General features: G+C 44.3%; 1 protein-coding gene across 7 annotated transcripts in view; it reads right to left on the bottom strand.

Moving 5' to 3' along the window:
- Positions 1-5,460, bottom strand: part of TOM1L2 (target of myb1-like 2 (chicken)) — a 32,230-nt gene extending 26,770 nt beyond the window's left edge. For 3 of the 7 annotated variants that reach the window (XM_010076011.1, XM_010076012.1, XM_010076014.1), the window contains exons 1-3: positions 5,381-5,457; positions 4,641-4,719; positions 2,901-3,050 (exon numbers count right to left, since the gene is read on the bottom strand). In XM_010076011.1, the coding sequence (XP_010074313.1) occupies positions 2,901-3,050; positions 4,641-4,719; positions 5,381-5,418 (267 nt within the window). In that variant the 5' untranslated portion in view covers positions 5,419-5,457. Of the gene's footprint in view, positions 1-2,900; positions 3,051-4,640; positions 4,720-5,380 lie in introns of all 7 variants that reach the window. The other 4 variants (XM_010076009.1, XM_010076010.1, XM_010076013.1 and 1 more) reach the window with 2 other exon arrangements.
- Between the last annotated feature and the right edge of the window lie 8,403 nt (positions 5,461-13,863).

Raw genomic sequence — 13,863 nt, 5'->3', positions numbered from 1 at the left:
CAATTTATATAAGAAGTCACCTGAATGACGATGCTCCTACATAACGGCGTTCCCCACTTCAACTCTATTTGCAAGTAAGAGTGAAAAACGTTAGGCAAGGGATGCTCTATTTAAGAATCACTCAAAAGAAACTCAGAGGCAAAAGTATGCTGCGTTGCTGCCCCCAACTTTTAATGAGGCTTGTTCGTCCAGGAGGATGTACTAATGCATCCTCTCTTTCACTGGCTTCCTCCAGATTTTGTTGTAGGCACTCGTGACAGTGAACTCACTTCATTTGCACTTTACCTTTTTAATATAGTCTCTCTTCTGCAACTTTCTTTCCTGGAGAAAAGAGACACTTTCATTTGTATTCTTCTGCCTGAGCTGGCAGCATTATCTACCTTAGTGTGTCTCTCAGAGGTCACAAGCAGGACTGGGTGCTATTGTCCTAAGTGCTGTCTGCACACATGGTGAGACAGTCCCTGTGCTAGACAGCTTACAATTCAGCTAGGCAAAAGTAGTGTTAGCTGTGCTTTATGGATAAGGAGCTACACCCAGAGCTTACGAGACTTGCCCATCGTCCAAACCAGTGTATGACAGAGGTGAGATTGAATTCACACCTCCTAAGACTTTGGGCCAGACTATCAAAGGCAGATATTAAAGGACGCACACCTCAGTGTACCCTAACAGGTTAATACCCCTGCATTGACCATCACAAGACAATTTTTCCAGCGTCGGACATTTTTTAACACATGTACCCTCAAACGAATTTGCCATGCCGTTAAAAATCTCACAATGTTCCATCTTTGATGGCAGTGCTTAGCTACTGGGCAGCAAGGCGGTGTGACCTCTGAGGTGATATGCAAGCTCTCACCAGAGGCAGAGCAATAAGGAATATTTCCAAGGCCTTGGAGCGAGGTGAAGAGGGCAGGATAAGCAATATGCAACACATGCTAACTCATGTATGCTGGGAAATAGCTTGAGAAAGTGAGACACAAGATGCCCAACATCACAAAACAGTCCAGTCTCTAGATAAGAAATTGGATGGCAGCTTTATCTGCCCTTGCTACAGAAAGGCACAGGCGTACAAGAGCTGTACGGCTGAGGACACATGCTGCTTGTACAGCATTTTTCCATGATTCCAAGCCTGTGCTATTAATCCTCTCATTTCTGTTCTTATTAATTCCCCAATATCAAATTGTAAAAAGCCTACAGGAGGGGATAAGTGTAATGTTAGTGGAGCAGAGCTGAGAAGAGATCAGCCCCCGGGAATGGAGTTAACCCCAACTGCAGGGAGCTCTGAAGAGCAAAGTCTCAGCTGAGCAAAGTGGTCGTGACGTAGAGGATATTGTGGGTGTGCGTGTCCATGGGGCAGCTGAGATGAGTGACTGCAATCACTTTTCCGAACTTGTCAGGCAATCTGGAAGACAAAGTCCCCTGCCACCTCCAGCTAAAGACACACTAACAGAACCCTCACACAGGCAACTTTCATAATTCTCAGGCTTTTTATACCAAAAGGCATTTAGTACCCAGAGTGAGGCTTTTAGCTCTGCTGCACTATGTCTCCTCAGATAAAGCTCTGTTTAATTCACTGAGGCAATGACTGTGGCTTTTTGGTTATAAATACTTCCATCTCAGTTGCACTGGGAACCCAGTTAAATGCAGGACCCAGAGTAACCAACATCCTCTACAACGCTGTAGCGGAGCAGGCAGTACAGAAACATGCAGTTTCTCTTTATGGGACAATATTTAACCTCATCTGGTCACCGCGTGCATCAGCTCTGCCACCAAAGCAGGGAGGCATCCAAGGGCTCAGTCAGATGTGCAAGAATTGCTTTTAATAATTTCATTAATTTTGCGCTATTTTTTTAAAAAGCCTTGAGATTAGAGAGCAGAAATAAAGGGACCCCACAGACCCCAATGCAACGACCACTTAATTCCCCCGCTGAGGCTATTTCCTGTCTGGAAATCACTTATTTACATTGTCATGCTCTAATGACGTCCTATCTGTGTATCCAAATAACAAATAAACCAGCAGAAATCCAACTGCACGCTTTGCCACAAAAATCAGAAGTAAATTTGGAAAACTACACTGCACATTTGTAAATACCTTCCCACAAGAAACACTGCAGCGTGTTTATATCATTTTAAATACGCAGCGTCTTTTAGTCTCTGGCGTATGCAATAGCCTGTCAGAGCCTAGTGATAAAGCTTCCTATAATTGTCAAATTTCCTCCAGGCAGGCACCAATGTTTCCTCATGTGTGGCTAATGGGTTGTGGAATTAACACAGCTGTTTATTGTTGTGCTGCACAGAAGAAGAAGTGGCAGACAGTCCTATGGCTGAACCTCCCCACTGCAGGCAAGGACCTGACAGTGCACTTTTACTGCACAATAACCAGAGAAAAGACACCAAAACCATTTTAACTCCTATATGGTCATTTACTTTTCTATAACCATCTTTAAAAGGAATTCTGAATGCTTTCTAATGGAGGGAAACAGCTCCATTTTACGGTCAGGGAAACAGGCACAGAAAGGTAAGTGTTCTGCAACTGACAGCAAAAGCGTGATCCTCAGAATTTTTCTGGCCTCGGATGACAAGCCCATCACAGAAGCAGGTCTCCAGCTTTTAGATGTGACTGGTAAATTGCAAAGCCACCCATTTCTCTTTTATTAAGCCCTATTGTTTTAGAGTAGAGTGGTACCTCTCTAACTAGAATCCAGACATTTCTCCCCAGATAAAATATCTGTGTGTGCACATGTGTGTGCTCTTCCCTGCCAATCTGGATATATTGTTTGTTTTTAAATAGAAAAAACTTGCCACATTTTTAATGATGACAGCATGTTCAGTGATGCGTAGCACTGAAGCAGACAGTCCTTATTTCAGGCAGCAACATATGGAAGCAGAGACAAGCTGTGTACCTGGATCAGCGCTAGTACTTTATCCTGTACGATAGCAGGGGGATTATTCTTGGGCGAGATGATTTTCACCAGAACACCATCGATGAAGTCACGGTTTGCCACTAAGACATGAAAGCGATGGCCACAGTTCTTCACGCAGGTCTCCAACACCTGCACACAAAAAAACCCCATTCATTGTGGGCTGATCACACACACAGCACCTACGTGGTTGCTTTCTGATTTTGTTTGGTTTTTTATCTTTAAACTTTTGATGGGAGGGAGAGAAGACAGAGGAGAAATTACACTTTTAATTCTTCTTTTCTTCCCCAGTTTTACCAAAAGACTTCCTTTTCTACACACACATTTAGATGTAACATATTGGGCAATTTTGTGATCTACCTTTGCCTTTTTTTTAAGGTAAAGAAATAAAAAGTTTCTCCCTCTTCAAAGCAGAGCTCTCCAACCAGTGCAGCTGAACATCGTATCCAGAGCAGGTAAGACAGAGAACATCCTGTCACAATGAGATATTACTGTGCTGTGGCACTCAACCATCTTCCGTGTACCTGGAACACAGCTGGACCCACTTGCTCTGAGCTATAAAGCCATGTTTTAGAGTTGGGAATTCAGGTGAATGATCTTCACTCATTCAAAACGCTCCCTTGCGAATGCTCTGACAGGTTATACTTTGACACATTTTCCCCCTGCAACCTAGCTAGAGGCACCTTCCTCTTGCCATTCAACTGCCATGGAGGAACAGCTGTTGATTTTTCTCTGAAGAACATGATTAGCATGGAGATAAATCCAACGCGTCACTTCTCCTTACAGCCATGCCTAATAACCACTGCAACTCTGTATCTGAGGAGTCGGTAATTACTCTCCTACTCCAGCTCCTTTCACCAGCCCTGATGACACGGACTCACTCCTGATGAATTTCACTCTTCTTGCACAATGGATAATCTCATGGTTTGGTCGTCGGTAATCTGTCAAAATGACAATCCAGGATAGGAAATGGCAAGAAGACAGAAAGTACAGTCACGCTTTGTCAGGGAGATGCAACAAGCCCTGTGAAAGCATCATACAGATCACCTGCCCACAGCAGAACAACTCGATCTAGTTCCTGCTGCTCATTCCTTAGGGTGCTGCGGCAGAGCCTGCCCAGCACCACGCGGTCAGGAGCGCTGCATCACCCAGGAAACCCCTTTTTTTGAAAGGTCACTGGCAAATTATCTCACACTTTAGTAGTGCTGCCTAAATGTTCAGAATATAATTTACACTTTATTGAGTGAAATTAGATCAGCATAAATTAATTCCAGTCTCCTACAGAGATCCATTCACGAGGGAAATTGTGCATCAGCTACTTATGAAGCTGAAAATCTGTCAAGTTCATCATCCTCACTTGCAGATATGCCCACAGCTATTGTCTCAGAGTGGAGAAACAGGAGGACGCAGGGAGATAAGAGGAGAAGGGAAATCTCCAAAGCATGCATAGACCCATTTCAGCTACTTTAACTTTCCTCAGTCAGTACTCTGGATGAATAAGAGCCCAGGAAAAAGCAGAAAACAACTGAGTCAGAAAAAACAGTATGCAAAGCTTCCAGTAACCCTTCCCAGGGAAGTGAGGAGGCAATTGGAGAGAAGAAAAGGGCAGAGAAGTGGCTGCTAAAGCAACTAGTGTGTACATTCGAGAGACTGCCAGGAAAAGGAATACGACAAAAGAAAAGGGTTCTGCCCTTTTCAGGCATTCCAGCCTCCCCCACTCACCGTCAGTGCCAGCATGACCTCTCTGTAATTTTTGTTTCCATTCAGCCTCTTCTTCAGCGCTCGAATGGCATCCTTTGGACTGAAGGGAAAAAACATTTTTAAAAGGCAGCTCAGACACTTTTCCCATGCTATATACTGCGGGAAAAGAAATCCTTTACCATTTCCAGCGGGACATAAGCATGTGTCTTAACTTCACATAACTTGACTACAACCAAACTAGGGTCACACAGAATTATGTGAGAAGACAAGTCAAAGCTAGAGAAATGCTGGAGGCCTCCAAAAAGGCAGGATGGCGATCAAGCAGGAAAGATGGACAGCCACGCAGAAAAAGGCCCAGGGCGTAAGCCCAGCAATCAGCTCTTCAAGCAGCACAGCTTTTCTGATGCTGCAGCAGATGTATCAGAGACACTCTCTATTCAAATGGCTGAAAATAATTGCAGCACTGAGAAGAGATACACGTGCTGAAAACAAGAACCCCAGAAGTTCAAACTCAGCACCCTCTCCAACAATCCATTTCTCATGCCAGCCCTCCCAAGCAGAGGGTGAACACAGAAAGTGCTGCATCATACAGTAGTTTTCTGAAATGTGTAAGGAGCTTGTTTGGTAAACAACTTGTATGCAAACTGCATGCAAACTATGAGCGTCTGCCCCCAGACTCGCTGCACCTCCTCACATGCTGAGTACAGCTGGATGAAGATTGTGCTCGTGAACCTTTCAGCGTTTGCTGAAATAGCACATACCCTTCTTCTGTCTCGTTGATAATGTCACAGATCTCCATGTTAAGTGTCCAGTCTTCACTCTGCAGAGAGCCATCTGTGGCCTTTTCTGTAAAGAAAAATAAATCTTTTCACATCTTTCTGATTAGGTACTATACTTCAATCCATCTTCAGTTACTCTGAGGTGAAACTATCCAGCAAAAGAAATATGGGGGGAAAAAAAACCAACACCCCACTGACTGCAAGCAACGTCAAACCTTCCCTCCTGGTTTTAGGGATCAGCATAGAGATTTCCAGAATCAATTATCCCTCAAGCTCAGTACCTCCAGCCCACATAGATGGGCTGCTCTTTAAAGACTCCCGAATTCCTGGGAGAGTAGGAAAATGTCAGCTAATTCCAATTTAAACTTCTCAGATGCTGCATTGTTGGCAACTTATGAGGAAGGAAAATCTCAAAATCAACATGACCTCCTCCCTGTTTTAGTAGAAAATATCTCCCCATTAATCGAGGGAGGATAGATAGCAACTTGGAGACAGAATTCAAGGAAGTCCATAATTTCAGTGTGAAAAGAACCACCAGCACGTGAAAACATTTAGCACATGACAGTTCAGGACACCCCTTTTTGCCCAGAACTCCTTTACTCCTGTACCCCAGACCCTCAATATCTGCTTGCCAGGGGGCTGGGCACTGCTCCCCCCTGTCCCACGCTACATCCCCGCTCTCCTCTCCATGCTGGGGCTCCGTACACATCCCCTATGCAGCATCCACCTTCCTCCTGCCTCCCAAATGCTCCCTCTTTGCATGGCAGGTAAGTCACCCCAGCATCAGACTGAATCCTATGGGAAGGATGACCTACAGCACTGTGACAGTGGCAGATGCCAACTGGTGGCAGTTTAATTTATAGACGTCTGCAAGAGTAGCATAAACGTAACTTCAAGTAATCAGTTGACAAGAACTATTTCCTCCTTGGGATTTCCTCCCAAATCAATCTAGTTGTGTCTGGTGGTGCCTAGGACATCCCCTGAATTTTTCACACTTCTCACTTGCAGCGCTCAAACCCTATCTGCACGGCACTACCTGCAATCAGAAATGCTATCGAGCTGAACATGAAGCCTGTCGCCAGAGAGACCTAAAAAGGAAACCTTCAAGCCAGATGCGACCTTCTTTGCTAAATTAGTCTGGGTTTTTCTACAGACCCCTGGCATCCAAGGTTGGAAGGTAAATGGGGTAAACAAAAGCATTTTTTAAATGGCAAATAAACCAAGAAAAAAAACCCTCTAAACATTTTAAAGCAGAAACAAACCCACAGGTACCATCTTCCCAGCTATCCTTCTGTCTTTACATCAGACCCCCGTCTGTCCCCCAGAACAAGGCAGATTTTGTTTGAGAGCACTAGACTCCAAGGACTTCACACATCTCTCTCTGCTCACCAGCGATGTTTTTTCCATTAACATTTCTATCACTGGGATCAAGGATACAGATGCCCACAGGCCCTAATTATGGGACATGATTTGGAGGAAGCCTGTGTCTGGGTAATTCCAGTTTCAGTGCCTTATCTCCACCAGAATCGTGGCTAAAGCAGCTCCACCACGGACAGTAATTACAGAAGTCTGAGCCAAAACCAGACAGCACATGCAAAATCCAAGCAGAGAGTGCTGAAAAGAAGCCATCTGTCTCCAGAATGGAGAGGACACCACGGGAAAGGAGATCCTGGAGCAGCAGACCATTCTTTGCAGGCTTCGCTTCCCACTCAGAGAGGCAGTGCTGCCAGGCACGGAGATCGCTGCACGGGGTCTCGCCCACCGGGGAGGAAACGGAGGCTGGGAGGGTACACAACTCCCCGTGCCTCTCCACCTCCGGGTCTTCTCCAGCCATCACCACCTCACGGTAGAGTTCACTTCGGCAATGAAAGCTCCTTCTTTGAGGAGGAGCCTCAGAGAGATGCACGGCTTCCAAAATGCCCAGTAAATACTGGGCAGGTTATTGAGTATTTTTAATTTATTGCATTTAGGGTATGTCAGGCAGGGATTCTCTTAAGGAAGACTGCAGGCAGAGCTGTTCAATGTTTTCTGGGATACAGGAATTCATCTTTGTGCAAAGCTACTTGCTTCTGGAATTGCACTTTCTTCTTAACTGTACATTAGTCTTTATTGCTGTAGAATGTGATCTGCCTTCACCTCCATATAGTCCCTGTTGCTTAGGAAAACATTTTATTTAACATTAGAGAAAAACCCTTAATATTCAGAGATATAAAAAAAATCACTGTTCTGCTGGCAAAGGTGATCTCCAAAGCTGCAAAGGATTTTTAAGCACAGTGCTGCAAAATGAGAGATCACGCCTTAAACAGAGGGTATTCCTTAAGCTGGGCATATGATTTGTTTTCTTAATCTAAAAATATACTGCAAACTTGTGTGTTCGTGACAGCTTTTGACATCAGGCAGTAATTTAGCAATAGTCATACTCTCTGGTTCTGCTATAATCACTTTTTATAAACGATTGTGGAAAACGCTGATCCTGCACAAAGTTGTGCTAGCAGACAGTTCATTCATTGGTCTCATAAAACCCATTTAGTTAAGGTTTATTTTGACAAAACATGTATATGGCATTACTCCACAGCTAAAAACTCTGATATTTTTGAGACAGTGGAGTGGAGAGACGCTGCTGCAGCACTGTATGGAGGATAGCACAGGAACACTCAGCTGGGGTCCCCAGTAACCTCGTTCCTATTTCTCTTCTGAGATACACTAGGGAAAACGAAATTCCCTTTCTCACAGAAAGCCTGGTTACTGCCTTTTTATTTTTGCATTTCTGTTCTTTAGTTGGAGTAAGAGGGGGTTGAGACTGTGTGGGTTTAAGACGTAACAGTTGCCTTTTTGAGAATTAGTTCTTCTCCCCTTGGGTAATTTTTAATTCGAATAAGAGTTGGAAGCTAATTTTAGTCTCTCGTTCAGCAACAGAGAGCACACGAGCACTTGTCATCCGTAGTCGTTTGTCCTTTGTAGGGTGTGTGACCCAGATTTGCTGCTGCAGTGCTCTCTCAACTGTTAGAAAGGAGTTAACTGACTGCAGAGAAGGCAGACGAGTTTGTGTGTGATTTGTTTGAAGAACAGCATTACACTGCAATGAATTGAAAGCCTGGAGAGCTCTTCCAGAACCAAAACGCAGCAGGTTGCAGTTCCAGATTTCTCGCAAAACAGTTCTGCCTGCGCTCACCCATAAGGGAATCTCTGCCCAACCTGTCAAAAATGCAGTATATTGAAAAAACTCAATAACTTGTCCAGTATTTACGGGACATTTTGGAAGCCACGCATATCTCTGAGGCTCCTTCTCAAACAGCAAACAGATACGACTGACAAGATTAAACAGATTTTGGAAGCTCTCACAGAACTGCGAGGGAATGGCGTGCAAATCAGGGAAATGCCCTTTTAAAAATCCCCAGTTCCTCTATCTCTTTCAACCTCATTAAAAGGCATCTAAATGGCACTAGGTTACACACGGACTCTGGACCACGAGCAAAGGATTCCAGGGTGGCAGAAGAAATGTTAAATCAGACAAGGAAAAAGGCAATGAGTAGGAGTCCCCCCTGCCTCTCCCCTCACCGAAATGATGAGTTTATGGCACAGTTTAACTGCCTAACAAAAGGGCTGGCAACTCCCAGCCTGGGCGCCAGGGCACCTCGCACAGCTTCTGACCCCAGAGCGATTCCGAGTGCTGTGTTATCGCCGGGTTTGTCACCGCAGCAGGGGCCAGGAGCTGGTGTCTCACACCACCGGAGAGATGATCAGAAAGTCTCTCTTGGAAACAAGGTGCTATGGGTTCTCGCCACTAATATTGAAATTAAAGCAGAAATGTTCTGGTAGTAAGAAAGACAATCTGGCACTCCACGCCTGACACGCTGCAGACCTTGGACACTGCATATGCACACGTGTTAGCTTATCTCTAGCCTGCAAAGGAGAAAAAAAATTGTGCTATTCTCTCATTCACACATTCCATCTGAGATCTAACTCTTGTATATTTCCACACTCTGCCAAATAGCAATATCAGTATTTCCCTGCTCACACTGAAAGCGTGTGCACTTTATGGCATTCAGAAGGCGCTGTTCAAGTTCTTCCGTGTAAACGGTTTCGGTGCACACACACCCCCAGCCAAGCCTCTTCCCGAGCAACCTGCTCCGACCTGAGAGATGTCACCACAAGGAAATCGAGTCAGAAATGCCCGTGTAACCCCTGCACAAACAACAGGCTGTGCAGGGCAGGACAGGAATGCTCTTTGAAATGCAGAGAAAAACCAGAAGGACTTTTACCACCCCTCTTGAACCCAGCTCAGAAGTCACCTAACAAGGAAATACTGGTTGTCCTCAAGCAGCTGCTCTCGCAGCCCTTTCCAGTCCCTACTACTGCTGCTTCAAAGTTACAGTTCAATGTTGATGACACTCTTTAAAATTTTACTTTGTTCACATACGGATGAGATAAAGCACAACTCATTGCCCTGCCCGGTTGCCCCTTCCAGTGCTCGTCACTGACCATGATACTGAACCCGCCGATGGGACAGGTTTCCATGAGGATTGCAACTGCACAAGTCGAGTCCGTACGCTATTTAACTCACATACCATATGCATGCTTACACAGCTGAGACTGAAAATCCGACTGCTGGAAGCACTGAGAAAGTCAGCTCTAGCTGAATGATGACAGCAGGCACGGCCAGGGTAAAAATCTCTCCAAAAGGTCTGTAAGTGATGGTGGTGCTGCATAATGCTCTTGGAAAAAAAATGCAAAAGTGAAAGTTAAATGTTGCATTAGCTACAAATCCCATTAAGTGGCAATGGGAGAACTGTGCTGGTTTCTGTCTGAATACCAGAATCTAGTGAATGAACAGATCTTTGTGTTCAGAGAAATCGTGGTTTTCTCTCTTGGGACTTCTCCAGATGTTGCTTCAGAGACTCTTGGTTCATATGTTTGGGAAGAATTATGCCTGAAAAATCACCTTCTGTTTATGCAAGAGGCATGCACACCAATGCACTGCATTGGTGAGATCCAAAATCACGAAAGTTCCAATTCCACATTTCTCCCCTTCAACAGCGTTTGGTCTTCAAGCAGCATAAAACATCTTTTTCTTTTTTTCTTGGAAGTTCAGAAGATCGCAGATCTTAGATCTTTGTCTTGCCTCTTAACAGTCCACCTGCCTACCAGCTGTGCTCCAAGACTGAAATTAGCAAATCAAACAGGCAGATGTGTTATATTTCACTCTGCATAATATGTGATGGAGAATAGAAGCCCCACTATTAGCAGGGTTTTGCTCTCATCCTGCTGGTCCCCCTCCCTTAAGCTCAGTGGAGCTCTCTCAGAAGCAAGGGCTATCAGCTGAGGTCAAATGCAAAATGCTTTTACAGAATGGACAAAGGTCTTTCAGGAATAAAAAAAAAAAAAAGCTTTGCAAGGCTACAAAACACACAAGATAGCTCACAAGGGAAGATAAGCTATTGAATGAGACGATAACATCTCTCCTCTGAGCTGTAGCTTATAGAATTGTTTTGCTTTAAAGCATCATTACGTTTTGTGACCGCAGTTGTCTCTCTTGGATTCAACAAATCATCAATGACCTGCACAGCACCGTCAATAACACCTGGGGAAAGACCATACAGAGGCCACGGAAACATATTTCAGCTGTCCAAGCAAAATGAAGATAAAACTAAAGATCCTCAGCATTCGCATAGCTGCTAAATTCAAGACATGTCGCTTGGAAGACAGCAATACACTAGAATAACACACTTGGATACTCCTGGACCTAACAGCCTGTTCCTGCTTTCTCTATATTTGCTTTCAGAAAGACAGTCACGGACACTTAGACATTATGGTAACCACCAGGAGGTTTTTTTCCCTTTTTAAAACACTGCTATTAAAAAATAAATGTGACTCATTCCAAATTCAAGATCAAAACTCAACTCTGAAGTGACTTGCTCATAAAACCCTGCCAGTTTCTTTGTTAGGAAGCACAGCTCCAAAAGCATTTTTCAATTAGCCACCTCACTGCTCCAAGTCCTCCTTCTACATTCCTTATTTCACACTGCTCTGAAAATGCTGAGCTTCACACTTCCAAAGAAAAAGCCAGTCAGCTAGAACAAACGGGCTCGATCTGAACCGCGAGGCATTACAGAAAGAACGTGATTTGGGCTGTACTGCTGCAGCACTGGTCATCTTCTTTGACCGTTGCGATTTCTCTATTGATTTTAGCTATGCTCACATGGAGACTCTTTGGGATGAAGTAATCTATCCTCCACTCATCATTTTGCCAAAGTTTCTGGAGCTGAATAAATGAATAATCATAGTTTATAATGACTGTGGAATCTATGTTAAAATAACAAGAGAATCTGAGGACATGCCCATGTGCAACCATAATGAGTATTTAGCTCAAAAGCTGTTTGAAGGCACAGCAGTAAACTGGGAACTGTCATCTTCTCCAATTAACTTTCAGGTTTTCTTCTTTTTGAAGCTGCCGCCCAAATGCCAAACTTCTTCAAACCTGCTTCCCAGGCCACACTTACCTGCAATCATGAATATGTAACATGCAATTACCGTGCCTTTATAAACACCACGTGGTATTCACAGTTATGCTGCAACCTTCCTGCGATTGAGATACGCTACAGAAAAGGCATTGCCCAACATCTCCCCCAGATTCAGCCTCTCAGGAGAGGGAAACTACAGCTGATCAACCGGGCATGGCAGCAGTTTCAGAAGCAGAGCAAGGTGAATGGATTAATACATATTAAACAAATATTAAAAGCCACATCACTAAGCAGGTTTTTCTTACATACTCAGAGCTTCACCTGAACAAAAACAGAAATCCTTATAATAATATCAGAGTAGGCAAGAGAGCAGATCAGCCTGACTCACATAATCACATCTTGTAGGTCTCGATGCATTTGCAAGTTGTAAAACCAGACTGACCTTCCAGTTCTGTGCCATTGTATTGTACAGAAATGGCCAAACAGGGCAACCTAGCCCAGGCAGTTCCTCTGCTCAGATGTCATTCATCCCGGGCACAAATGATGGTTTAGTCATAGTCCTTAAAAGCATTTGGAATCCAGATCCCCAGCAGAACAGCGTGTTTCTATACAATAAAGACTTTTGTTATGAATCTTCTCACGGAAGTTCCCCCATCAGCATTAACTGTTGCTGCTGACAGCATGCTCCGCTGAGTGACATGTGTCTGTAAGTTGCTCTCTTTCAAAGCAGATGGCAGAAAGAGCCTCCTGCTTCTTCAAAACAAAGTGAAATCCCTCTGACTTCTTCCTTCTACACAGCTCGAAAAATAAAACACAAAACAATACCTTCCTCCTAGGCACTGCACACTCCTTAAAGCTCACGTGTTGACCCACGTACTGTAAATAGCCGTCCTTCAGAGGTCATATGGCACCAGCTCCCAGCTCATCGAGCCATCGTCATGATTCGGAGGCACTTTTCCCTAAAACTCAGCCCACACTGCACATTCCTTCACCTCTTTCAGCAGCGACCTTGGCCAGATTCCCATCTCAGGCAAACCCACGATGTTCAGAGCATGGTGCTACTTCATGCTTGACAAACAAGGACCTGCTCACGTCAGAAATCAATACGCTAAAACCTTCAATCAGAGATCTGTCAAAGCAGTTTTAAAATATACGTCCTGTATTAATGGATTTTAATGGATTTGAATGGAGATGTTTACCGTGTGAGTTACTGGAGGGGAGCGACAAATCAATGTTCCTTTATGACATGTCACATCTCATGACAGACTGTCCCCCCACACTGTTGTACCGGTGCAGATGATGGCTCGCCACTTCGCAAACATCTGTGATCTATTAGGCAACCCTTCCAGCAGCCTAATATTATCACACACTGAGGGTCCATCTTTCTCCTCTCGATGAGAGGCACGAAAGCATAAATTAAAACCTTCTGGGTGTCAAAATGTCCTCTCTCGGATGTGCATTTTCTGAATTAGACTGTGACTTGTCTATATGACTCTGCATGTGAGAATTTATCACCACGGCGTTGTTTAAACAGGTCACTGCCTTGGGATGGTTACCCAAACCTCCTCCTCTTTGGACCACAGTAAGGCAGCTGAGCTGTACACCAAATCGCACCGACATTCGGTCCTTTCCATAGGCAGAACTTGGATTGTAGCCTACTATTTGCCACAGAGTTTTTATAATGTTTTAATTTCTCCAAGGAATTTGGATGGTTGGGATGGGGGGGCTACCTTGTTGCTGAACTGGAGTTACCAGTTCCTTAACTGAGAATCTCAGGTACTCAAACACTGACATACTGGATGAATAATGCCTGTTCACCAGCACTAGAAATACAAAATTTCTTAGTAGCTGAGTCCTTGGCTATCCCCATCAAAAAAAACCAACACCCCCCCCCAAAAAAAAATTAAAAAACAACCCAAAAAACCCCCCAAAAAACACCAAAGAAACTAGCCCAAGAGACTGAAAAAATAGTCTTCTTCCAAACACCCTTAGTAGCTGAGAAGC

Source organism: Pterocles gutturalis, unplaced genomic scaffold (assembly GCF_000699245.1).
Source record: "Pterocles gutturalis isolate BGI_N339 unplaced genomic scaffold, ASM69924v1 scaffold8483, whole genome shotgun sequence".
NCBI lineage: Eukaryota > Metazoa > Chordata > Aves > Pterocliformes > Pteroclidae > Pterocles > Pterocles gutturalis.
Note: the sequence above shows the minus strand (reverse complement) of the source record. Positions and strands in the feature narration are given on the sequence as shown.